This window comes from Pristis pectinata, chromosome 8 (genome assembly GCF_009764475.1).
Source record: "Pristis pectinata isolate sPriPec2 chromosome 8, sPriPec2.1.pri, whole genome shotgun sequence".
NCBI lineage: Eukaryota > Metazoa > Chordata > Chondrichthyes > Rhinopristiformes > Pristidae > Pristis > Pristis pectinata.
Window position 1 is genome coordinate 30064058 of NC_067412.1, and position 27596 is coordinate 30091653.

The following is a 27596-nucleotide window of genomic DNA, read 5'->3' on the forward strand; positions in this document are numbered from 1 at the left end:
TTGATATCTTTTGACATCCAAGGTTCCTTGGACTTGCTGTCCTTATCTTTCATAAATCGGTGCACTACTCTCATTATTTCACTTTTAAATGCCTGCTATTTGTCAGATGTATACTTACTTTTTAAATAGCTACTCCCAGTCTATTTTGTCAATCCCTGTCTTATGATATTGAAATTGGCCTTCCCCCAATTCAGCACCATCATTTCAGACTATGTTTATCCCTTTCATTAACTACCTTGAATCTTACAGAGTTATTGTCACTTTCTCCAAAATGCCCTCCTTCTGACACTCCAACCACTTGCCTGGCTACATTCCCTAAGATCATGCCTAGTACTGCCCCTTCTCTAGTAGGACTGTATGTACTGGCTCAAAAGCCCTTCTGAATGCATTTTAAAAACTTTACCTTCTCTGTGTTTCATACTAAGATGATCCTTTTAAATATTGAGGCAGGCACGGTAGTGTAACAGTTAGCGTAACGCTACTAGAGCACCAGCGACCTGGGTTCAATTCCAGTATGTACATTCTCCAGTGGGTTTCCTCCGGGTGCTCGGGTTGCCTCCCACATTCCAAAGAATGTACGGGTTAGGAAGTTGTGAGCATGCTATGTTGGTGCTGGAAGCATGGCGACACTTGTGGGCTGCCCCCAGAACACTCTCCTGCAAAAAAAGATGTATTTCACTGTGTGTTTCGATGTACACGTGACTAATAAAGAAATATAAAATATATATATTGGGGAAGTTGAAGCTATAACCCTTTTACTCTTATGCCTACATATTGGCTCCACTTTCTCCCATTGACCATTGGAAATCTGTCACCAAACTGAATATTCAAGACCATTTCATTGCATAAAATTTATGGAGATGTAAGTGGTTTTTTTGCTTCTGTTCTTCTCAGTTTTATTTACTCTGGCAAGTCTTCTCCTTTTTCTTATGCAGTCGCTCAGTGTTACTTCCACTCCAGTCCTGAGAAGGGCAGGATGCCTGTGTGTGAACTCTTTAATTGTGGGATCGCCACAGCACACAGGCGTCCTGTCATGGTCTTGACAGAGCAAGATGTCAGATCAGCGGTAAGGTGGAGACCAGGGTCTCCTGCACAAACATAGTACACGCATGTATGCAGACACGCAGTCATTGTTGACTTTATTGTCATGTGCACAAGTACATGTATGCACAGGTGCAATGAAAAACTCACTTGCAGCAGCATCACAAGCATATGGCATCATATAAGCAGCATTCACAAGAAAAACATAAATTAAACACAATTTTTATAAGAAAGAACACAATTAGAACAAAAAACACCAAGTCCATTTTATTGCAAAGTGATCATAGTGTTGCTAAACTGTAGTGATTAGGGTTTTGCCAGTTGGTTCAAGAGCCAAATGGTTGAAGGGAAGTAGCTGTTCTTGAAACTGGTGGTGTGGGACTTCAGGCTTCTGTACTTCCTGCCTGATGGTCACTGAGAAAAGATGGCATGGTCCAGATGGTGGGTACCTTTGATGATTGATGGATGTTGCCTATAGATACATCTGATGGTGGGGAGGGATGTCCCCGTGATGTATTGGGCAGAGTCCACTACTCTCTGCAGCTTCTTGCATTGCTGTGCATTCGAAATGCCATACCACACCATGATGCAACTAGTCAGGATACTTTCAACAGTACATCTGCAGAAGTTTGTTAGAATGTTTGGTGACAAGCCAAACCTCCTTAACCTCCTAAGAAAGTAAAGATGCTGGCGTGTTTTCCTTATGATTGTATATATGTGCTGGACCCAGGACAAGTCATCTGATATCTTAACACCTGTGAATTTAAAGCAGCTGACTATCTCCACCACAGTTTCCTCCAGTGTAGACTGGTGAATGTTCACCCTCCTTCCCCTTCCTGAAGTCAACAATCAGCTCTTTAGTTTTGCTGATGTTGAGCGAGAGGTTGTTGTTGCAACACCACTCAACTAGGTGACCTACCTCGCTCCGGTAAGATGACTCATCGCCACCTGTGATTTGTCCGACAACAGTAGTGTCATCAGCGAAGTTAAAGACGGCATTGGAACTGTGCTTAGCCACACAGTCATGTATATAGGCAGTAGAGCAGGGGGCTCAGCACACAGCCTTGAGGTGCACCTGATGATCGGCGAGGTGGAGATGTTGTTTCCAATCCTCACTGACTGAGGTCTGCCAATGAGAAAGTCAAGTATCCAGTTGCAGAGGGAGGAACAGAGGTCCAGGTCTTGAAGCTTGATGATGAGCTTAGATGGGATGATTGTGTTGAACTTTGAACTGTAGTCAATGAATAGCAGCCTGATGTACAAGTTCCTGTTCTCCAGAAGAGCCAGAGAAATTGCATCTGCTGTTGACCTGTTGTGGCAGTAGGCACATTGAAGGGGATCCAGGTAATCTCTGAGGCAGGAGTTGATTTGTGCCATAACCAACCTCTCGAAGCACTTCATTACAGTTGATGTAAATACTACTGCATGGTAGTCATTGACGCAGGTCATCTTGGGCAACGGTACAATAGATGCCTTTTTGAAGCAGGTGGTAACCTCAGACTGCAGAATCGAGAGGTTGAATACTCCAGCCAGTTAATCTTCATATCTTTAGTACTTGGCCAAGTACGCTGTATGGACCAGATGCCTTTCATGGATTCACCCTCTTGAAGGATGCCCAGATGTTGGCCTCAGAGACTGAAATTACAGGGTCATCCAGACATGTGGCGGCTCATGTGGGTGTGTCATAGTTCTCCCTATCAAATTGTGCATAAGGGGCATTGAGCTCATCCAGGAGTGATGGGTCATTGCCACTTATGCTTTGGAAGGTTTGCTACAGTCATGTTGCAAGTTCTTTGTAAAAGGTGCAGCACAGTTTCGTTAACCAGTGCAGACTTTAGCTGGTACTAGTATCTGATGATACTGACCTTCTGCTGCTTGGTCAGCCAATGACCAGTGCTGTTAGCGATGAATGCATGCTGAGCACATCATAATGAGCAGGCAAAATAATGCAGGCAGGTTCCTGCAGCGCAACAAGGGGCACAGGTTAGTCGTGTGTCATGATATCCGTACCCATTTTCAGGGGCTTTCAGGTTTAGTCCACAGTAGGTTTAACATGAATTTTGGATTTTAAACTGAAGGCATTAAATATTAAGTTTCACTGAATTAAATCCAAAGATTTGAAGACCTATTGAGATTGACTTCCGATGGGCAGGTTCCAACAATTTACTTTAAAGGGTTAATATTACATTTATATATTGAGTACAATTAATTGCAGTAAATGTACTGGTGCTGCTACTTCAATTCTCTTGGACATACTTTAAAATCACCATTAAAACTGAATTTTAATGTGGTGGTGATTGATGACACAGGCCCAGTGGGAGTCTCACCAGGACCAATTCCAGAGTATACAAAAGGGGCAAGAATTCAATCGGCATAGCATAGGTTTTGGTGTGTGAATTTCAGTACTATTTCTGTGTAAATCATGCAAACACAGTGAAACTGTGATCGGCTCAGCCCACTGAATTGTACCTGACGCTTCTGTGCACAGCTTTCGCAAGTACACTGGACCTTTGACATCATCTGTGCATGTCCCAAACATCTGTTTCTCCTGCAAAGCTGCTTTGGAGCATTTCCAACTGAAATCAGATCATGTTTTCCTGCCTGAGAAAAATTATGGGGTACTCACAGGGAACAAGCCTCTAATAGCGCCAGATGGACAACAGTTGGATTATTTGAAGGGATACTCAGCCACTTTTCACTTTGTTATACAGAAAATTGAAGGGAGTTGGGGTATGAATGTCTCTGCTACTTCTGTTCAGATACACTGTGTTTTCTCTATTTATTAAATCTTTGCCGAAGGTGCTTCCGAAATAGTTGCTGGATGTGCTGAGCTAACTGGAGCTGCAGGAAAGAAGTTGATCCTTTAAAACTTCTCAAAAACTCATTGTGCGGCTTGATGAAATTTATTTTGTAAAATTTCTATGAGCACACTAGGACATTTTATCTTCCCAAAAGTGCACCATAGATTTAAATGCCTCTCTTGTATCATCCCAATGAGAACATAAGAAATAAGAGCAGGAATAGGCCATTTGGCCCCTCACGCCTGCTCTGCCATCAATAAGTTCATGGCTGATCTTTTACTCAACACCTCTTTTCCCCCATTAACTGCAAATCTATTGATTCTCTTAGTCTCTAAAAGTCTATTGATTTCTGATTTTAATCTACATGGTAACCGAGCACTCTTGGGAAGAGAATTCCAAAGATTCACCATCCCCCGGGTGAAGAAATTTCTCCTCGCTTCTGTTCTGAGTATCAGACCCTTTACTCTGAGACTGTGACCCTTCTTTCTAGATATCCCAGCCAGGTGAAACAGCAGCTCCACATCTACCCTGTCAAATGCTTGAGAATATTGTGTATTTCAATGAGATCACCTCATTCTTCTAAACTCAAGACAGAGAAGATCCAGTTTTCTTAATAATTCCTCATATGACAAATATGCCATACAATGAATCAATTTAATGAACCTTCACTGAACTCCCTTCATTACATGTCTATCTTTCCTTTGTAGATCTGCACACAATATCCCAGATGCAGTCTTACTAGGTCCCAGTATAACTAGAGCGAGAGATCTCTACTCTTGCATTCAAATTGACACACACAATCCCAGTTCAGACTTACTGGATTGGCATAGACAAATCCACCCACATTTTGAGCGAGTTACTACAACAAATTGTCTGAATCGTCTTCTGCTTTTTTAGCAGTAACCATTGTGCACTTTTGTTGCTGCTACACTGTCCAAAAACACAACACTATAGCGCTTGCTGTGTCCTGATAAAGTGTTGTGTAGTAGATAAACACTTTCATTTTCAGCACACCTTATCACATCTCTGCAGAAGATGCCTCAAAGCATTTCACACATGGTGAATTACTTTGTATTGCCACATTAATACACCCTAAACAAGATTAGGCTATCAGGCCCATATGTATTAGGCCATCCTTTAGCTGGTTGCAATCTAACTTCTTCCACATCTTGGGAGAGGCAAAACGTAACAGATGCCTATAACTATTTCATGAGCAGTCTGTCAGAAACAGGGTTAGTTGTTTCATTGTAGCAATCTCATCTATAATTGAGAAGGTTGTGGTTTTGAGCTCAGTTGAGGGATTGTGGATGTACACTTAAGCTGACATTTCAGTGTGTATCAAGGTATAATTTCATTGTTAAGGATGCCATCTCTTAGATGAAGTACTTGTTTTTCCATATTTTCCCAAAGAGATGCTGGCAGTTCTGTGTGTAACTGTGGGATTTCCTCAAGTAACTGTGTGAAGTTCAGGACTTCCATGTCAGCATGCATGCGTGACAGGTTCTCACCACTGAATTCTTGACTGTCGTCTATAGCTTGACTCCTCACAGTAGAGAGCCAAATGCCTGCTGTTTGTCAGCACTTATGCACATTATATCAGGTACATCTTCAGTGTTTCTATTCCCTTCATTGGAGTGGAATGGCTGCAGTGGACAGAGAAATGTTTTAGACAATTTATAGTGCTTCAAATAAAATGAATATAAAAGTCTTTATTTTAAATGTCTGTCAATATGCTTATTTTTATTTTAATTTTTGAAGAGTTTGGAGTATTTTTAGTTTATAATAACTTTTGGAAGTCAGGTATTCAAAAATATCCATTCTGATTGACAGTCGATTCAGCCTGAGGGTGCGGCTTAACTAGTTGTCATGGCATTGAGGGATCTGTGGGTAGAGGGCGCTGTGCTGTGCTGGGTCTCACCAGTCAGGTCAGAGCCAACTGCAGGGAGTTGCTACTGGAAGATCCACTCCAGGTAAGTGTGGGAGTAACAGTTAAGCGAATGGTAAATGCAAGGATCTTGCTGTCCCAACAAAGGGATCTTGTTCTGTGAAAATTGGCTGATGTCATAGAGCACCACAGCACAGAACCAGCCCCCTTTGGCCCAACTCGTCCATGCCGGCCTGGTTTTCTGCCTAGTCCCATCTACCTGCACCCTGAGTGAAGTAGTTCCCCCTCAGATTCCCCTTAAATATTCAACCTTTCACCCTAAACCTATGACCTCTAGTTCTAATCTCACCCAACCTGAGAGGAAAAAGCCTGTATGTATTCACCCTACTTTAATTTTGTACAATATAAGGTTTCCTCTCACTCTCCTGCACTCCAGGGAATAAAGTCCTAACCTATTCAACCTTTCCCTATAACTCAGGTCCTCAAGTCCCGGCAACATCCGTGTAAATTTCCTCTGCACTCTTTCAAGCTTTCCTGTAGGTAGATGACCAGAACTGCACAGAATGCTCTAAGTTTAGGCCTCACCAATGTCTTATACAACTTCAACATAACGTCCCAACTCCTGTACTCAATGTCCTGATTTATGAAGGTTGATGTGGCAACTTTACGACCCTGTCTACCTGTGATGCTACTTTCAAGGAATTATGGATCCGTGTTCCCAGGTTCCTTTGTTCTACTGCACACCTCAGTGCCCTACCATTCACTGTGTAAGTCTTACCCTGGTTTGTCCTCCTAAAGTGCATCTCCTCACACTTGTCTACATTAACTTCCATCTGCCATTTTTCAACCCATCTTTCCCAGCTGGTTCAGATCACTTTGCAAGTGTTGATAGCCTTCCTCGCTGTCCACTACACTCCCAATCTTTGTGTCATCTGCAAATTTGCTGATCCAGGTTACCACATTTAAATCATTAATATAGGTGATAAACGACAACAGGCAGCATCCCTGTGGCACATCACTAGTCACCACTAGCCCCGATCCCTGCAGCACACCACTAGTCACAAGCCTCCAGTCAGAGAGGCAACCATCTACTACCACTCTCTAGCTTCATCCACTAAGGCAACATTGAATCCAATTGACTACTTCACCCTAACTGTCTGCTATCTGTCTACAAATTTGCTCCTCTAAATCCCACTGACTATTGGGAGGTCTATAGTCCCATTAATGTGGTCATCCCATTTTTTATTCCTCAGTTTCACCCAAATTGCCTTGGTAGTCAAGCCCTCTAGTATATCCTCTGAGCACTGCTGTGACATTTTCCCTGATGAGTAATGCCACCCCTCCCCCTTTATTACCTACCTCTTTATCATGTCTAAAACATCAGAACCCTGGAACATTGCGCTGCCAGTCCTGCCCCTCCTGTAACCAAGTCTCACTAATGGCTATGACATCTTGTCTCAGGTAGCAGTCCTGAGATCACCCTGGAGGTCCTGTCTTTTAACTTAGCACCTAACTCCCTGAATTCACTTTGCTGGACTTCGTCACTTTTCTTGCCTATGTCATTGGTACTAATGTGTACCATGACCTCTGCCTGCTCACCCTCCCCCTTAAGAATGCTATGGACTTGATCCGAGACATCTCTGACCCTGGCATCTGGGAGGCAACATACCATCCGAGAGTCTCGCTCCTGTCCACAGAACCTCCTGTCTGCTACGCTACCAATGAATCCCCTATCACTACCACTTGCTTCTTCTCCCCCGTGTTTTCCATAATTCCATTAACTCAAATGGTGACCAATGGAATTAAACATTGGAAGGAGAATGTGTTCAGGAGACATATCCACAGCATAATCCAGCAACTAAAGATAAATTTTCACTCCACAGTACCCTCCTGTGTGTAATATTGCACATCATCAACAATGGGACTAGAAGTTCTTTGCGTAAGAGTGCTGTGGGATTATTGGTTTACTACAGAAGCTTGATTTAACACCTTACCTGAAGAACAGCTGGCAACGAAGCTGGTTTGACCTCAAGCACTGATCCACAACAGAGATGGAAGTTCTTGAGCCTGCAGCTTGTAATTGTTCATCTGTTGAGTTTCAGTGGAGGAGACTGGAGTGGTTGGCCCACTCTGCAAGGACTGATTTGTATTTTATAACAGCCAATTAACACATTTCTCGTTTACGTGTTTAACTGGGACAAATGCCTGATCTTTTTACCTCCGAAGTGAGAATGCCACAAAGTGAACCACACTGGCTTCATAAGGTTGGTTAGTTCTCTTTGAGGTGTTAAACTAAAGTCACAGGTGCTTAATCAGGTGGACATAAAGGCTCCTAAAGCAAAATTTTGACATTACCCAGGAAGCAATGGCCAATGCTCATTCCTTGACTAATATCACTGGAGCAGAATATCTTGTCATTATGTTGGAGCTTGCTATATACAAATTGGCTGCTATATTGCCTATATTCCTACAGTGATTGTACTTGTAAAGTCTTTAATTGGTTGCAAGACATCTTGGAACATTCTGGGATTGTGAAAGATGTCACAGAAATACAATCTTTCTTCTTTCTTTTATAACAATATAAATGACCAAAAATTCATCCTTGGTTGGTAGTGCTGAACACACCATCCATCAGTACACTACTCTTCACCTGAAATTCATTCCTTTGAAGTCAACAGAATGAACCTTTGGTGGTTGAGTCAAATAGCTGTCACTAATTTGGGGTGAACCTTTAGGCATAAGTTTCAGTTTCAATTCTGCCAAAATACTTATTATTTTGGCTAAATTCTATTAATGTTAGTCTAAACCTAATTAAATATACAATGCTGCAATCTGCAAAAAAGTACCTTTCTTGGTTATATTGTATCACAAGAAATGCCTAAAGAAGGTTAGTGGATGTGAGTACTTGTGGATAATGCAGAGCATGGATGGGAATGCCAGCTTGTTGTCCTTGTATTGTGGATATTTCTTATCCTATGGGCAGGAGTGAGGAGCTAATGGAAACAGGATGAAAATGTATGGATATTGGTGAATGACTTCAAGACTAAGAGTGATCCCAGAATTCAATGATAGTCTTGATCTGAAATACTAATTCTCAATCGAGATTAGATTAGTTTATTATACACCAGGGGGTAATGAAATTCCTTGTTAGCATGTAGCTCACAGAGTAAACAATATACATGGTAATAATAAATGTAGCATTAAATACAACAGCAAGCACAACACAGCAGAAAGGTGCAAAGATTGTAGTACAATCTGAAGTGGTGCAAAAAATAATAAAGTGACAATAGCAGAATAACTGAGAGAGGTGGAGGTAAGAGTCTGAGAATGTGACAGCAGCACTGGGAAGGGGGTGTGAGAGGTCCCCTAATTAGATGATAATTTCCAGTTCGGTCCAGTCCAAAGATTCCCAGTTCTGCCGGTATGTAGTACTAAAAATAAATAATCAACTATAATTTGGCCTGAGAGCACATTGTTCTAATCAAAGCACAGTATATCTCATAGTAATTAGTGTTTTACCATGATCTACCAATTAATGATTTAAATCATGTAAAAGCCCCCTTTTGTTTCTTAGTTCACCTTATTGGCAGTGAAACAATGGCTCTGCTGTGACAGTGCTGCCATTACATTGCTGCTGCATTTTGTGACTGATTCCCAGGCATTGCCTTCTTTCTTTATCAGTCTGTCCAAGCTGGCTGTGGATGTGCATTCGCAGTCTGTCAACAGTTTTCTTTCATTAAGTCTTCCAATAGAAACTGAGCAATTGTGTGAAGCCCTGAGCAAATAATGCTCCCCATAGATACACTCAAATAGCCTCACAATCAGTTTGTTTCAGTCCATGAAAACAAGATCCATTTGTGTACTTGCAAGGGATTGTGCATCACTTTTAGTTCAGTCGAAGTATTTGTAAATATGTTGATTCTGCTTTTGAATCTCTTTGATTTGTGCTACTATATCTTGAAGGAGAAAATAATTTTCATGCAAAGCTTAATGGTTGAATTAGTTTAAGTCATAATTTGGTTTCAGTCAAAATAGAACATAAAACATAACAGCACAGTACAGGCCCTTCGGCCCAAAATGTTGTGTTGACATTTTATCCTGCTCTAAGGTCTATCTAACCCTTCCCTCCCATGTAGCCCCCTATTTTTCTATCATTTATGTGGCTATCTAAGAGTCCCTAATGTATTTGTTCCCACAACCTCTGCTGGCAGTGTGTTCCACGCACCCACCACTCTGTGCTTTTTAAAAAAAACCTTACCCCTGACATCCCCCTTATACCTTCCTCCAATCACCTTAAAATTATGCTCCCTTGTCTTAGCTATTTTCACCCTTGGAAAAAGTCTCTGGCTGTCCACTCCATCTATTGCCTCTTATCATCTTGTACACCTCTATCAAGTCACCTCTCATCCTCCTTCTCTCCAAAGAGAAAAGCCCTAGCTCCCTCAACCTGTCCTCATAAGACATGCTCTCCGATCCAGGCAGCATCTTGGTAAATCTCTTCTGCACCTTCTCTAAAGCTTCCACATCATTCCTATAATGAGACAATCAGAACTGAACACAGTACTTTAAGTGTGGTCTAACCAGAGTTTTACAGAGCTGCAACATTACCTCAAGGCTCTTGAAATCAATACCCCAACTAAAGAAGGCCAACACACCATACGCCTTCTTAACTACCCTATTGACTTGTGCAGCAACCCTGAGGGATCAATGGATGTGGACCCCAAGATCCCTCTGTTCCTCCGCACTTCTAAGAGTCCTGCCATTAATTTTGTACTCTGCCTTCAAATTTGATCTTCCAAAGTGTATCATATCACACTTTTCCAGGTTGAACTCCATTTGCCACTTCTCAGCCCAGCTCTGCATCCTATCAATGTCCTGTTGTAATCTACAGCAACCTTCTTTTGTAATCCACAACACTGCCAACCTTTGTGTCATCAGCAAACTTAGTAACACACCCTTCCACATCCTCATCCAAGTCATTTATAGAAATCACAAAGAGCAGGTGTTCTAGAACAGATCCCTGCAGAACACTACTGGCCACCGACCTCCAGGCAGAATACACTCCATCTACCACCCTCTGTCATCTTTGGGCGAGCATAGGAAAATGGCTCGTAATTTCAGACTAGTATCCTATTTTAATAAAACAATTAAATAAATGAGGTTCTGCAAAAGGAACCAGAAACTTATTTAAAGTGGGTTTTGGTTCATAATGAAATTGAGTAATATGTGCTTCCTGGGCTTCAAAGGATCAAATTGAGACAACATATCACATAGATTATACTTGCATTCTCTTGACTAGAAGGTGAAGAGTTGATTGAATAAAGGTTTTTAAAATGAGTAAAGGAGCTGCCAGAAAGAAACACTCAATTGTGGGAGTGCAGTGAGATGAGGATGTTCACGCCAAAATTGGAGCTGTACTGTTCCGATAGGTAACGAAGATCCATGAACCTCTCTCCATCCAACTCGGTCCACCTCTCAAAGGGTTGCTGAGTCGAGCTTAATTAAACATATCAAAACTGGAACTGACAGATTTTTGTTAGGCCAGGATATTAAATGAACTGAAACTAAATAGGATAGATGTAGTTACACGGCAGATCTAATTGAATAGCAGCATAGGTTTAAAGGTGTGAATAGCCTGATGCCACATTCCTCTTATTCAACTATTACAATAAATGCAGAAATATAACAACAGTAGAAATATAATACAATAAACTGGATTTTTTTCTATAAAATTTATAATCAATAAATTTATGTTAATCTTGGCTATTGGTCAACAGATTATTTAAGCATCGTCTAACACATCCAAGATGATAATGCTTGGGTATTGTATACTGAGGGCTACCTTTACTTAAGGAACCCTCCTCCAGTCAGAATCTGTACACTCTGGGGATGGGTGGGGGAAGTACAAAATTTGGGATAGGGGTTTGATTGAAGTTGGGGTGGTGGTGGAGGGGTGGGTTGCAGAAACTTGATGATGCAGAATGATAATGAGAAACCATTTGTTGTACTTATTAAGATGATTTCAGTAGGCTGGGGTTGGTACACAACAGTGGACCTCAACATTTCTAAATTAGGGAGGCTTGATTTATGTTGATCCATTGAAATGCACATGTACAGACACTGTTATCCCCTACTTAGCCACTACTCAGAGGAAATTCTCAATCCAAATTGGCCAGACTTACACACACAGAGTTAGACTAAATAGAAGAGGGTAGTTACCTAAATTCAGACAACAGTATTAAACATCAGTTGGAGAAGAAGAGAACAAGGATGCGAAGACATTGGAAGGAGAATTAGGAAGAGTGAAAATTGTTCAATCCAATAATTTGTGTTGACCAGGTTGCCAAAGCATATTAACTCTCCTCATTGTGAATTGATGGCAAAAATACATGATTTATATGTGGAATTGGAGTGTTTACTTTTGAACCATCCTCACCCACTTGATGCCTGTGACAGTCACATTTTGGTGACTGCCAGGCCATTTTTCATTCATATACATGGATATAAAACTGCAACATTTTGAAATAGAAAATTCACTTGTATGTGAGAAAGAAACTTTCTAGCTTACCTGGAAGTGAAGATAATTCTCAGTAGTTTTTTGACCTTCCCATAAGGAGAACAATGGTGGCTCTTTCTTAATATTAGGCTGATTTTTGTGAAAAAGAACTTCTATTTGGATATAAGCTCCCTGTAACCTCCAGAGCTACAACCTTTTGAAATATCCATGTTCCTTCAATTCTGATACTTTCATGATTTTGACTGCTTCTGTCACTGGTGTCCGTGCCTCACTTTGGGATTTCCTCTCTAAAACGCTCCACTTTTGCCTCCTTTAAAATGTACCTCAAAATCAAACTCTTTAACCAAACTTTTACTGGCATGCCTTAGTATCTTGTTATGTGATTTAGTGTCAAATTTTGTTTGATTACCTTGGGGTGCTTTAGAAGATCAAGTGCATAAATGCACATCGTTGCTGTTGATGTTCTGCAACTTTAACTGCTGAAATTTCTGTATTCATCTTTCTGTAAATTAAACTCAAGTCCCTTAATTATAATAATCAGGCTTGTGGTAATAATCATGAAACACTGAAAAGACGCTTACTAGTTTGAACAGTACAAATCCAAAACTTCAGCTCATCCCTAGTAATGAACATTTTGATAGCTTTATCATTCGTGTAAAAGAATATAACTATTCCAGGTTGATCCACAAATCACTTAATTTCAGATGCTTTTGAAGTACCTCCTTGGAAAACATAGGAACAGTCCAGATCTGTGCTCTTGTTCAGAGTATTTGAAAAAGCCTGCCCATTTTTTAATTTCAAAAGTATACTTCACTGATAAAAATGTAAGTACAGGAAATACAGTATATTGTGTACAGTACACATTTTTCTTTACTTTCATTTTATTCATCTTGCCCTGTAGAGTACATAAACATGAAGCTCCTTTGAAGATATTGAAATCAGTTTCACAGCCACAATTATCTCTTCATAGACCATCCTGGTGTGATTTTCAGTACTCACTCTACAAACGTTGTCCCGTCAAAACAGAAAGCAGCTGTGCTGAGGAATGTTGTGAACAGGAAGACACATCCTTAGCAACAATAAATACAGATAAATGTTTTTCCAGCCATTGTTCTAACTTTGTTTGTATAGTTCTTCCTTGAAAGTGTTTATGTTCAGCTTTCAGTGTAGTTTACCATAAATTCAGGGAAGTTTAACCTAAAGTTACTGTAATTTCCATTGTTAATTTGCAGCCAACTAAAACACAATGTGGATATTAACTCTTTGTTGGGGAGCTCTCATCAGGAGGACTAACTAGCTACAAGCTCTGTAGGACAGATAGCAGAGTTGGGAAAATCTAAAGTAAAAGGCAAAGTACTGATCTGTTGCTGCATCTTGATAGTTCCACTGAAATGTACAACCCCAATCAGCAAAACTCATCGACGCATTCATGTTTACTATACTGTTCCCTGCAAAACCCCACCCCAATCCAACACTGAGCCTCCCAAGAACCCTCTGATCTCTGTCCCAATCCTGAACTTATTGCAAATTCCTCCCCCACTGACAAAAGAGATGGTATCCAACACCTTTTCCAATTAGCCTTCACAGGGATCTAATCTCCTAACCTGACTGCAAGGTAGTCCTCATTCACGTCTGTGACCTCAGGCTCACAGAGGTGCCTGCGCTGCTTTCTTACCCAGGACCCTTCTGGGTTGCACCTGTTGATAAATGCTCCACGTGACACACAACTGCTGACTGCTGCATTGCAGAAGTCAAGAAAATCTCAATTTTCCTGGCACTTTTGGTTAATGCAACTGTAGTCTTCAGGACTGGCAGGGTACTTTGCTGCTTTGCAGCGTTCTCCAAAAATGGAGGCAGTCAGAGAGGGCACTAAATACCCCCGGCAACTTCCAGCCAGAAATGCCCTTGCACAAGAAGATGCAGTCTGCACACACTGACCTTCAGCAGCCTGAGCAGGTTTTGCAGCTCCTGGAAGGACCTTTCATTCACGTCCCATTACTCGAGCTTGCATTCGTTCCTTATCAACATTCCCCTGTAGTATGAAGATTGCAGCTTGTACTGTGGTATGACCCTTTAAGGGCTACTTTGCGAGGTCATAGCTGTGAGGATACATGCTAGCAGCATGAGAAATCCTACTAATAATTCCTGAAACAAAATAGTGTTGCAATAATGATTTTTGCAATCTTTGTAGAGCTCTTCAAAATAGCATTAGGGAAGTTGTTGATGTTATTTAAACAATGGAAACGTGGCACAGAGTAGATCTTTTTATACTTGATTTAAGAAGTTAAGTGAGATGATTCTGATATTCAGGCTATAAAAGATGCAGTAAAGTAACTTGAAAATAAATTATTGGTTGCAAGGCTGTCTCACAGACTTGCACACAAATTTAATCAAAGTTGTTTTAGGTAATTGTGACTCAGGCAATGAATTAATAGTCATGAACTGAAGATTACAGTTAAAGAACTGATGGGGTGCTTTAGGGAATTTCCTTTTCCTACAGAAGGAGTTAAGGGGCCATCAATGCCCTAACGGAACAAGTGATGGAAATGGAATCTTAATGGAAATGGGAAAAATACTTGGAACTGTATAATTGTACTAGTTATGGAGGAAACAAGTAGAATAGGACTAAGTGAGAATGTTGTTTCGAGAGATGACGCAGTGGCCTCCTCGTGTGTTTCAAAATTCTGTGACTCCAAACAGAAAGTATCTATTGTTAAAAATAAATGAAAGGTTACTGTGTTCTTCCATTCCTCCTTTCAGCCTAATGCAGTAGCATTCAGTCTGAGTCACAATGACTTGAAACAACTTTGATTAGATTTGTCAATAAGTTTGTGAGACAGGCTTATCTAATCTCCTTTCACACTAAAACCTTACTCCTGGCTTGCCAAAATTTGCACTTTTCATCATGCAAACCTATTGCTGTAGTATGGATTCCAGTGACGCAAAAATGTATTTGAATGTGTGTTCACTGGAATCAGTTCTCAATTTCAACGGGTGTGCTGATTACATCTAAAAGGGCATATGGTTTAAAATAATGAACACTTTATTATCCTTTCATTCATCACTTTGCCCCAGCATTTAATTCTACCAGTAATCTCTCTGACTTTAAAAACATTTCACTGAATGCCAGTGATTGTGTTTATTGGATAGTGGGTGTTTGATTACTCTGGTTTTAGCATGTTTAAGCTTGCCCTCCTTTTGATTTTACAGCTAAAACTAATCATACACTGAAGTAATAAGGCAATGAATTATAAATAGGTTTCTTCAAAGTAATTTATGAAGCTTTATTACCTTTGCACAAACATGAGCCTTCATTATTATTCTGTTGTTCATCTGTCCTCAGTGATTGAACAACATCTCGTTTAATTTTTCAATGTGTAAAGCCTATGAATTTTACCGTTGTTTGAACCTCAATATATAATCAGATGTTATGGAACTTTTGGAGTTAAATTATGAGCTCAAGCTTCTTAATTCAAGCCACCGTCGTCCCTTGCAAGGCTCCCTGGTTCCATGCATCGTTCCTCGGCTAGAGGGCAGGCAGACTATATAATTCTTGCTGTCGTGAATCCGCAGTGTGGCTTTGGAACTGTTCCAAAAGCTGCCAAGCCACAAGAGTTTTAAAACCAAGTCCAGACCAAACCTCAGAGGTTCTGGCAATGCAAAATATAAATATTGTAAATTACCAGTGGAGGGACTGATGCAAAGTAATCCATAAAAGGGAAAAATAGTCCACATAAAAAATGTCATTTCAAATGTTGAATCACATCAATATAGTTGAGATGTAGCAACTCTATATGTAGCAACAAACAAACATATCTCAAATTGGAAGGAATCAGAAAAGAACAAAGATTGACAGGGAGAGACAGTTTAATTGAGATCCATTAAGCATTGTGGCAATACAGTGGGTGAAGTCACTTGGCCCAATTCGTTGTTCAGCAAGGCATGACGCTTGCCCTGCTGGACCTAATTTGGTTTTTAATTTGGTTAAATGTAGAACCCCGGGGAGATTGGACAATATGGAACTGCCATGGTAGTCATTAAAGGGTAATTTGGCTTAAATGTCCCCAGCACCTGCAGTGGGGTGTTAATTGGTCCCTGTGCAGCACACCAGTAGTAATTTTATTTGTGGGTCTGCTGTTTGGAAACTCATTAGTGTCTAGGGTGAAGGCACTGGGTGCTACTGAATGGGGCTTTCACAAGAGGAGATCCTTTACACACAGTACCAGAACAGTGTGAAAAAGACATCAAATGTGTCCTGGGGTTGTGGCCATGTCCAAATGGTCATGGTGGATTGAGGTCCAGGTGTTGGAGGGTGGATGGTTGGGCAGGGGGAGGGCAATGCGAGGAATGGTTCGGATGAGGACTGGTTGCTGGCAATCGGTGATGGGGGAGTGGAGCATGTGATCCTCAGGGTTGGGAATAATGGTGAGGGGGGTGGTGTTAGGTTGGATGAAGATTGCAAGATTAGAGTTGGGGTTGGTATTGGTTTATTATTGTCACTTGTACCGAGGTAGAGTGAAAAACTTGTCTTGCAAACTGATCGTACAGGTCAATTCATTACACAATGCAGTTACATTCAGTTAGTACAGAGTGCATAGATGTAGTACAGGTAAAAACAATTACAGTACAGAGTAAAGTGTCACAGCTACAGAGAAAGTGCAGTGCAATAAGGTGCAAGGTCACAACAAGGTAGATCATGAGGTCATAGTCCATTCATTGTATAAGGGAACCATTCAATAGTCTTATCACAGTGGGGTAGAAGCTGTCTTCAAGTCTGGTGGTACGTGCCCTCAGGCTCCTGTATCTTCTACCTGATGGAAGAGGAGAGAAGAGAGAATGTCCTGGGTGGTATCATTGGAGTGATAGGGGAGGTAAGGGTGAAGGAGAGCTGATTGGTAAATAACTTAAAGGGACCAACCTTAATGGTTCCTAACATTGGGCTGGAAACTGCTGAGGATGGTCACCTTCAAGTCATGTAGAAGCTTCCGGTGCTGTGGATTCTACATTTGCAAGAGTGGCCTGTAGAATGTGAGTGAATGTCCTGGGAATGTATCTAGGTGTCCTTGGATGCCACTGCATTTGTTCAGGATCTTTTGTGATTTATGCGGAAGTGTATGGAGGACCCTGGAATGAATATTGTGGACTTCCTGATCCATGCTGTAAATCTTTATTTATGTTTTGTAGATATTGGATCATGTAGAGCACAAAGCGTGATATCATCTAATTTCTCAGCAGCTCTCTTTGAAAATGACAATTCATTACATAACAGAGGCAATTGTTTTTATTTATCTTCATTGTTAACTGATCCTGTCAATATTACAGTCATTGCTTTGATGTAGATTAATTGCAATGTTTTCAGGGAAAGTGGTTACTCATTTATCCTGCCTTTTATTCAGCTTAAAGCAAAAAAATTGAATTACTTATCAAACCAGGAATAAATCTTGAATGACTGAGACACCCATCAAAGCAAATGATTTAGGAATTCCCTCTATTAAATGTTGTTTCAAAGGAAATCACTACATTAACCCAAATAATGATGCTGAGATCATCTCATTTACAAATATTGCTTGTGGCATTAATTCTCTCTCATTAACAGTTTTAGCATTACTTCAGTGACTCTTTCTCTCCTCCTTGCATTGTTTGTTCATAACTCATAGCTCTCCATATTGCTCAGGAAGTTAAGATCATCTGTCTTGATAATCTGTTGATGTCTCTGAAGGTGTATGAGTCAGATGGTTCATGATATCCCAAGAGCATTTTGTTTATGTACTTTGTTGAAGTTAAAACAACCTGTCTTAATTAAATTACTTTTTTTTAAAGAAACAACTGTTGGGTATTGACTGGGACTCAGAATCAACAACAAGAAGTTGTATTTATGCAACTCTTTTAACACGGAAAACAAGGAGCATTGTTGGAGTTAGACATAAATTGGCATTACGCCAAGAAGGACAGACTGAGGGTGACTAACAGCATGGTCAATGAAATACGTTTTGAGGAGGGTTGTTGAGATTCAGGAGAGCAAGGATAGAATGGGACTTTTGCACTGTATTCCAACTTGGATACAGTTACAATACAATGACTTCAGTAGAATTGATGATCAGCCTTGTTGTATAGCAGTCAATGAATGTGATTCTGGCTGTCTTATTTCTCTGTCCACATGCAGACTTAACAACCTTCGAAGGCTGAAAGGGTTATAAAAGAAGCATTACAAATCAAGTTAGATTTAACATCACTGGGAACATGGATCAATCAACTAAATGGAAATGTGCCCTCAGCCTTTAGTGTAAAATTGCATTGCCTGTGTAGCGGTTGCTACCGCGGAATAAAACAAGACTCTACTCGGAGGATTGCCAAACAGAACTGGTTTATTTTCCCGCCTTGCGCGGGCCCTTTAAGGGAGAATGTTCCCGCCCAAAACAACCGGCAATGACGTAAGTCCTACGTCATCAGGACTTCCCCGCGCGCGGGTTCTCCCCGTCGCTCGGAAAGACGAGGCCCGCCGCCATCTTGGGCCTCGTCGCTCTGACGCCACGCGACCCGACTGCCGAGCCGGTTCGCCCGACTAGACGGTGAGTCGCCACACCTGCAATAAAATAGAGAGCAGAGCAAATGCTTCCTATACAAAGGCCAATATCAAATCAGGGGTGATAATAAAATGAGCTGTGTGTGCTTAGTGTATCTGCGGGGATTGGGGTGGAGTGGCTTAGTGGGATTAAGGTTATAGGTCAGATTGCATTTCTGAAGCTCCACCATGATGCACCATTTTAACCAGAACAAAAGGAAAAAGAAGTCATATGTCTTATGAAGGTGGCATCTTTATGAATGGGCTGCCCTAGGGTTGTGACTGCACCCGATAATTTTCCTGTCTAAAAATCCATTGTTTTTTGGATCCATTCTTTTCTGTGTTTTCTTCTGTAGATGATAGTTTTGATGGATCCAACGGAAGATCCAGACGACATCTTGCGAGCTAATCGGTCCCGTGAAAGAACATTTATGTTTGACATGGTGTTTGATGACACTTCCACCCAGGTATTCTACCTGCAATTTTGAAACAAATGTTAGCTGTTACATTGCCAAAACTTTGCAGTTCTTAAGCTGTGGCCTAGAAGAAACGAACAGCTTTTCCTTTGTTACTTCAACATAAAATTGTTAATCAAAGGATAACCTTTTAGACAGTTATTGCCCTTGGTTTCCAAGATCATGTTAAAAATAATTGCAAATTGGTGCTGAAGCAGTTTCATTGAATTAATTTTCTTCAGAAATTAATTTGAGATCATGGATGTCAGCACCTGGCAACGTGAAATGTTTGCACTCTTTGTCAGATAAATTTCAATGCAACAACGCTTCTTTGTTCCAAAGTCCTATTGCAACAGAGCCATGCTTGTAATTACACACCATGGATCTTGATGGCCTCTTTGTGATAGGCTGTCAATTAGTGCTGACGTTGGCGGTCTAGTGTCCATTAGAACTGGGACTAAGGCTCGAACTTATTGCTCTTGTGACCCAGACATCCATCAAAACCGAGACTTTCAATTCCAGCAGTCTGCATTAGATTTCTAATTCAGTCCCTTAGGCCGCCTTGCATATGGTTATTGAGCAACAGGTTAGAATTGCATATCTCGGTTCTGGATCCACTTAATAGCTTCACTAAATCTATGCTGAACTGAAGGATTGCCTGGTTCTGATCAAGAAAACAAGATCTAAACCATAATCTGGTATATCTGCAACAAAATAGTTTGTTTTATTGGTGTTTACACTGGAGACAAGGTCAATCTGTCTCTCTCTTCAACTACAATTGGAAGGGTGACAATAAGTTTAATCACCTGTTGTAAGGATAGTTTCTAGCTGTCAGTGCTATTTTAAAGCTTTACTTATTCAACTCTATTTACCAATAATTTGGCAATCTCACTAACGTGATCAATGAAAAAAAACATAACTGCAAAGTTTGAAGTTCTCTTGTAAGAGTGACCTTAATATGGGTTAAGAGTTTAACATTGCATCAGTGTAATACACTTTAAGATTGTATTTTAATAATGCATTAAAATAATGTCTTTAGTAAAGTAAACATCCAAAGTTGCTTCACAACATTTGACATTGAACCAGATGAAGAAAGCTGTAGGTTTTAAACTTGCTCATTAATATTAGAGATGTGGAGAGATTTAGAATTGTGGAGGTTAGGGGCTCAGCAGTGGAGGGCAGGGCTGCTAACAATGAGCTAAGGAACACCCTCCTGCTGATACTGAGTGCCCAGTGGAATAATTTTCCATTTTCTGCACTGAAATCCCTTGGGTGGATATGAAGCCATCCATCACTTCCAGCTCTTCTCTCCAAGTCCCTGCTGTCTTTAACTGTGCTTTATATTTCCACATTTTTCCATGTGCCCATGACATAATCTTTGCTAGAGAGCTGATGAACTTGTCCTCCTAGATATTATCAGTGAACCATTCTGGGAAAGAGAGTGAACTATCTGTGTATGTAAATAGGAGACTGCACAAGACCAGTATCCAGTCAGAACATTCTTCACACCTTGATAAAGGCCTGAGAACAGATGGATGATGGTCTTGGAACATGTTGGAAGTGATGAGTCACCAGTTCATGTGTAATATCAGAATGTGGAGAAGGTTGCAGGAAAGGCAAAAGTTGAGATGCAGGGGCTATGTATTGAAAGCCTTTAATGCAAGCATGTCATTGAACAGGCGGAGGCGAAAGTGATGACGAGGGTTTTATCATTTCATCATGAAATCCCTTCCTTTGATAAGCAGTATTAGATTTATATATTTATTGAATAAAACAAACTAAAATTCCATGATAGGGAAAATATTCAAACATATATTTGTATTTACATCTCAAAGATGATAGATTTGTATTGCTATACTTTTAATGAGTGAAAATAAGTATTCTAATGTTTTCAGACTGCATCATTGCTCCTTGGTGTGCTTGATGACGATATTGAGAGCCCAGTGAGATCATTTCCATTTTTTCCAAAATGCCCTAAAAATTTCAAGAACCTTTAAAGTCTGGTTGTCATAAAAACTGATTTCTTTGTTATTGCAGATATGAAAACTCTTTTGTCCATTGTTTTTAGGAGGATGTTTATTTGGCCACTACAAAGGATCTGATTAAAGGTGTCATTTCTGGATACAATGCCACGGTGTTTGCGTATGGACCTACAGGTGGTGTGACAACTCATTTTAAAACATAATTTAGGCTCATAATTTATTTGAAGTTCAGTTCTATTGTGTTATGTTTTCACATACCAAATTATTTTTGTTTGAAGAAAGAGTAATATATAGAACTCTAGAATAATATTGTGGGGTCTTTGAAATCCAACCTCCTTCTTATCTAAGGGCAGCATCTCTGAGAATGAATCAAATAAAATGTTAGCCTGGACCATCTATTCAAGCCCTGGAGTGGGTTTAGAACCTATGACTCAGATAAGCAAGCTGAACCAAAATGATACAGGGAGGCTGTGAGAGGGAAAATTAAATCACAAGTGCTAGATCATTAGAATGTAAAAGGAGACTTGATGGCTTTGGTCAGTTTGGGATCGTTTATCCTGATGCATGAAACAACATGACTACATGGGTCAGGCTGGTAGGACCATTGAATCTCCAGCCCCACACTTTTGAATGCTTGGGAAAGTAAGACTAATTAGAAGAAGATGTTAATTAATAGGAAATCTGGCATCCATGTAGGGGAACAATGAGAACGTAGTTTCCTGAAAACATAGTTGAAGTCATCCTTTCATCTGTCAAAGAACATAAGAACAAAATATACCTCTAGTCTTTTGGGAAAATGCACTCTAGTCCATCTTTGGAACCTTGAAATTCATTTATCCCTTTAAGAGACTAGGTCTTACCCATCTTATAAGAAATCTGTCTTCCATTTGATCCTGGTGTTCACCAATCATGTTTGGTGCTTACATTATGGACAAGGTTGCTGCCTGAAGATCTGGACAGTTTATTATTACAGGCAAGTGAACTGGTGGCAAATGATGGAAATTTATACAAGCCTTTATTTCATACAGGAGCTGGTAAAACCTACACCATGCTTGGGATGGACTGCAAACCTGGAATCTATGTCCAAACTCTAAATGATCTATTCAAGGCAATCGAAGCCACGAGTGAAAACATGCTTTATAATGTTTCTATATCTTACTTGGAGGTAAATCTAAAGTAAATTAATCAGAATTTTTTGGTGGATAGGAGAACGTCAGTGACACTTTTATTAAATGTAAATGCATTTCTCAGGCAGAGAAGGTAGGTCCCATGTTTGATTTCTGTGTTAGCCAGCTGCTGCATTTGTCCTGAGCACCACCTAGTTGAGGGAAGCTGGGATTGCCCCTCCTACTGTACGTGTACAAGCTGGATGACTGCAGGATGAGGACTGACTGCAGGATGAGGACTAACTGCAGTACCCCCCCAGGCAGAATACATTGTCTGAGCTAATACATGAAGAAAAGCACCTTGAAATTTGCACTGAAATGTGAGTTTATTGCTCAGTGTGGTTGAAAAGTTCAATACATTTGAAAATGCTGGCCAACAGCAATGGTTCATTGCAGCAGTGGTAGCTAGTACTTTCTGGGATTTAGAAAGGGAGACAGGCGCTTATTGAAATGAAGATTTTTTTACTCTCAGCACTTGTCATTAAATATTAGTGTACAAATTTGTTCATGGTTGCTTGCACTTAATAGCATATATTAGCATCCGTACTTGGTACTCTGATTTCAATATTTGCTTCCATTGACTTCAATTTCTATCGCATTTGCATGCTTAGCACAAGCAGGCAAGGATTAATGTCTTTTCAGATACGATTATCAAACAACTGATATTCTGTTGTTTTATTCCTGCTAGTTTCATTCTCTGGCTAGAAAGAAAAACAAATTTGTATATATATATGGCAACATATCACCCCTTCAAATTGAAGTGCCTTATAACAAATGAATTAACTTGGAATGCAGTTAGTATTGTGTAGGTATGTGCAGCAACCTACTGATACATTATGGTCCCATAAATATTGAATTTATAAATGAGCAGATAAATTTGATGTTTTAGGTTCAAGGATAATGTTGAACAATATTCTGGCAGAATTCAGTACTTTTCTTTTCATGATGGTATGGGAATTTTTTTATACTAGTACAGATCAAGCTCAAGATAAACTCTTGAGGAACATGACTCTAACAATTCACCATTCCTTTAACCTTGCACTGAGTTTATTGCTCAGTGTGTTTTAAATATATAATGCATTCCCCAAAATGCTAGCTGATACCACTGGTTCATGGAATAGGTGATATGCAAATGAGCTTGAGTTGCAACTAGGGCAATTTTGAGCACAGTTTGCAGCCAAATCACCAACTGAGCCCTAAGAAGAAACCACTACTCAGATGTTCTGCTCATCAAAAATGTTAGTAAAATTGTGAAGGGAAATAAAATCTGGCCAGGAAATAAAAGTTAACACAATCTGAACTTGTAATTTCTAACTATAGATTGGATTTAGTGAGCAGGTTATTTTGGTTTTATGTTTTCAGTTCACTTTATTTTTAGTGGTAGCTGAATTCATTAACTTTACAAGCATCTTAATTTCAAAATCAGCAGGTGTATTTTAAATAGGTTTTTAAAATTACGTTTACATTTTATTAGACCATGAGTTTTGGAGAGTTATTTTGCTCAGTATGGGAGAGGAGGAAGGAGATCATCTCCTTCCAATGCTGATGTGCATTACTGGATACCTGTCAGGAGGTGGGCCTGGTTGACTGGACCTTCCCTAGCTCAGGTAACACTTCCACTATCAACTAATACTGCACCCATTATGGATCAAACCTAGTACCTTCCAGTTTTTACAGTTCAGTCCAAAGGGATCTGTGTCGCTCTGGAATGAAGTTTAAAATTTAATCCATTCTCTTATCTCAAAACACCTGCTGTGTTGAATTCAAAGCAGGACAATAATAAGTGGTTAAGAATGTGCAATTAGTAATGGTGTTGACGAATTACACAGTTTCCCAATTTTCTTTTTCATTTCAGATTTATAATGAAATGATCCGTGACCTCTTGAACCCTTCCTCAGGGTTTCTGGATTTGAGGGAAGACTCCAGGGGTGAGATCCAGATAGCTGGAATCACAGAATTCTCAACCAGCAATGCGATGGAGGTACGGCTCTAAAGTCATAATTGCAACAGGCGCAAAGACAAACAGAGCCGAAAAAGTACCAACCTCAGTAGACTTTCACCAACTTCAACAAGCCTTTGGGTTAGAGAAGCCAGAATGGAAAGCAATAACACGTAGCTAAGCTTGAAATTGGCTTTCCAGTAAAAACATTTTATTGATTGATTGATTCAAAGTTAGGCAGCACCTGTGTGATGCCAAGGTTTTAAATACAGAGCAAATTAGTGTCTCATCTAACCCATGCCCGTGTCATTGGTTGCCATTGCTGACATTCAGATTATTAATGGTATATGCCTAGCACCTACCACTGTTGGCATTGGTGCCACAGATGCTGATTAGGAAGCTTGCGTTGACACTTCTGCCACACTTCATGCCAGAAGCCATATTGATGCAGGTGTTAGGGAGTACACAGCTAATGTCTGCCAGAACTATGCAGAGAGCAGGTAAATAATGTTAATTACAGTTTGCCTCTGATTTACGGCCAGCCTGCCATTTTGGAGCTTGTCTTATGACCTTGCTGAATATCTGTTAAGCAGCAGGAAGTTCCCCAGCCAGTGCTATTTAAATGCATTGTCCACAATTACTTATTGTGTAGTTGTTGGTTGAATCCTCTGGTTGTAGGTGCAATTGCATCCATCTGCTATTTTCAACAGTTGTTTCTATTTGCCAACGTCTTTAGGGAGTAGTGTGCCAAGTGCTGAAGGACTTTGTCCTGACTTCAATATTTCCGCATAAAACGTCCCCTTGGAATAGAGCAGGACTGGGGGAGAGCATGGGGGGATGCTGCTGGATGGAATGAATGGAGGGTATTTAGCAGAAGGTCATGTCTGCCCAGCATGTTCAGGGAGTTACTCTCCTACTGAAACCTTAGTGAGGAGCAACGATGGGATATCTGCACTTCAATAAGGATGTCCTTATTGAAATATGCCAACAGCTGAAAAGTCAGTGGAGCAGGGACTGCATTGTCAGTGGCTGCTAAAATTACTGTAGCAAATAATATATGTAAGTTTGGCTGGAGCTGAAGATATTTGCAGTCTATCATCATTTGCCCTTGACTGAAAGGAGATCTCTGAGACTCTCTATTCAGATTTTTCATTCTTTTATGCCAGAGGTGAATTGTCAGAGAGAAAAGACAGCTTTGATAGAACTGCAGGCTTTTCCATGGTGCAATCATTGGCCCAGTGGCTTCTCCCCAACAGGTTATGTGGGTGCCACATGTCAATTTTGGCATATACTGGCACTGATACCACTTTCCTAATGCGCTGTTGTATGAACAAACACATTGAACCGAATGGTTCGATGCCCGGTACCCTGCCTGTCATGATGCCTTCGTATGGCAATGGTGTGCCAGCTGTATTTTAACCATCATGATAAAACAAGGACTGGCTACTGGGCAGCAAGATTACCCAATGAAAGCATGGCTAATGATTGTGAACTATGTGTTGGATGTATATAATGAAACCATGTTGCACGCCCTTTCCCTTCTGTAGGAATGGCCTTTGGACCTTATGTGAGCAGTTTCAACCATTGCATTACAGTTGCTTTTCCTTACATAAAGAACATGTTGGTCTCTGCTAGTTTGTCTTTTATCAGAGGAGAAACCGATCTATTGCTTATTTCAAAGAACCAATATTTTGCTCTGCTGACTTTAATCAGAATATAAAATTCCCTCAGTGCAGCTTTCTGTCAGGTTGTGACATGATTTTTTTTTAACCATTCTTGTTTTTCACATCGTGGAATGTCTTCATTTTCAAAAGATGCTGAATCTACCTTGAATTCAGTGTGACAGTAGCATATCCATATAATAGCCCTGTGATTATTATTTACTGCTGAATAAAGTCCTTGAATTATTGTAAATCAGTGAATCTGAGCGCCCAGCAATACACTACTAAACAATAGTCTTTAGGCCATGCTTACCTGCATATTCTAGTCGACAAGTGGCTCATTAGTCTGGAGAGTATGGAGCTGCACTGAATGAAAGTGCTGCAGAGTTTCAACAGATTACTTGAATTTTATCATTCTTGGTTGAAGTGTTCAGCAGAGCAAAGGGCAGAACTGGCAAATTACCCATGCATATTACATGTGAGAAAACAACTTACTAAGCCCTGAGCAGAAAATCGAGGTCTGTTCCCTGCCTATGTTGAGGTAGCTCATTCTTTCCTGTGCTGGTAGGACTGCCATAATTAGTGCCCTGAGCTGAGAGAGGAAACAGATAACCAGTGTCTTTCAGAGGAGACATCAAACTAAGGCTCCGGTCAGAAGGACATAGAAAGTATTCCATTCAAGGAAGAGGTGTTAGATTCATAGAGTTATAGCAGGCACGGTAGTATAGGGGCAGGCACGGTAGTGTAATGGTTAGTCTAACACTATTACAGCGCCAGCGACCCAGGTTCAATTCCTGCCGCTGTCTGTAAGGAGTTTGTACGTTCTCCCCGTGTCTGCGTGGGTTTCCTCTGGGTGCTCTGGTTTCCTCCGGCATTCCAAAGATGTACAGGTTAGGAAGTTCTGGGCATGCTATGTTGGTGCCGGAAGTGTGGCGATACTTGTGGCTTGCCCCCAGACACTCTACACAAAAAGATGCATTTCACTGTGTGTTTCGATGTACATGTGTCTAATAAAGATGTCTTATCTTATAAAAAAACATAGAAAAAGGCCCTTCAGCCCATTGTATCTCTGCCAACCATCATACCTATCTATAGTAATCCATCTTGCCTGCATTAATTCCTCTATGCCCTGCTCATTCAACTACCTGTCTGTTAGCCTCTTAAATGGTGTTACTGCCTCCACCACCACCTCTGGCAGCTCATTCCAGATACCAATTACCCCTCAGATACACTTTAAACCTCCTCCCTCTCACCTTAAACAAATGCCCTCATGGGAAACAGACTCTGGTTATCTACCCTATCTACGCCTCTTATGATTCTACATACCTCTATCGTGTCATCTCTCAGCCTCCTTTGCTCTAGGAAAAACAGTCCCAGCCTATCCAATCTCTCCTTTAGCTCAAGCTCTCCAATCCAGGCAACATCCTTATGAATTTTTTCTGCATCCTCTCTGGCTTAATCACATCCTTCCTGTAGTGTGGTGACCAGAACTGCACAAAATACTCCAAATGTGGTCTAACGAACTTTTTTTTACAACTGTAACATGGTATCTCAACTCTTGTACTCAATGCCTCAGCCAATGTAGGT

At 40.5% G+C, this 27596-nt stretch overlaps 1 protein-coding gene across 2 annotated transcripts in view; it reads left to right on the forward strand.

Annotated features, from left to right (window-relative positions):
- The window catches only part of si:dkey-26i13.8 (kinesin-like protein KIF19), a 107730-nt gene that overhangs the window by 17103 nt on the left and 63031 nt on the right, over positions 1–27596 (forward strand). For both annotated transcript variants that reach the window (XM_052020910.1, XM_052020911.1), the window contains exons 3-6: positions 19163–19273; positions 21330–21417; positions 22272–22408; positions 24265–24390. In XM_052020910.1, the coding sequence (XP_051876870.1) occupies positions 19163–19273; positions 21330–21417; positions 22272–22408; positions 24265–24390 (462 nt within the window). The remainder of the gene's footprint in view (positions 1–19162; positions 19274–21329; positions 21418–22271; positions 22409–24264; positions 24391–27596) is intronic.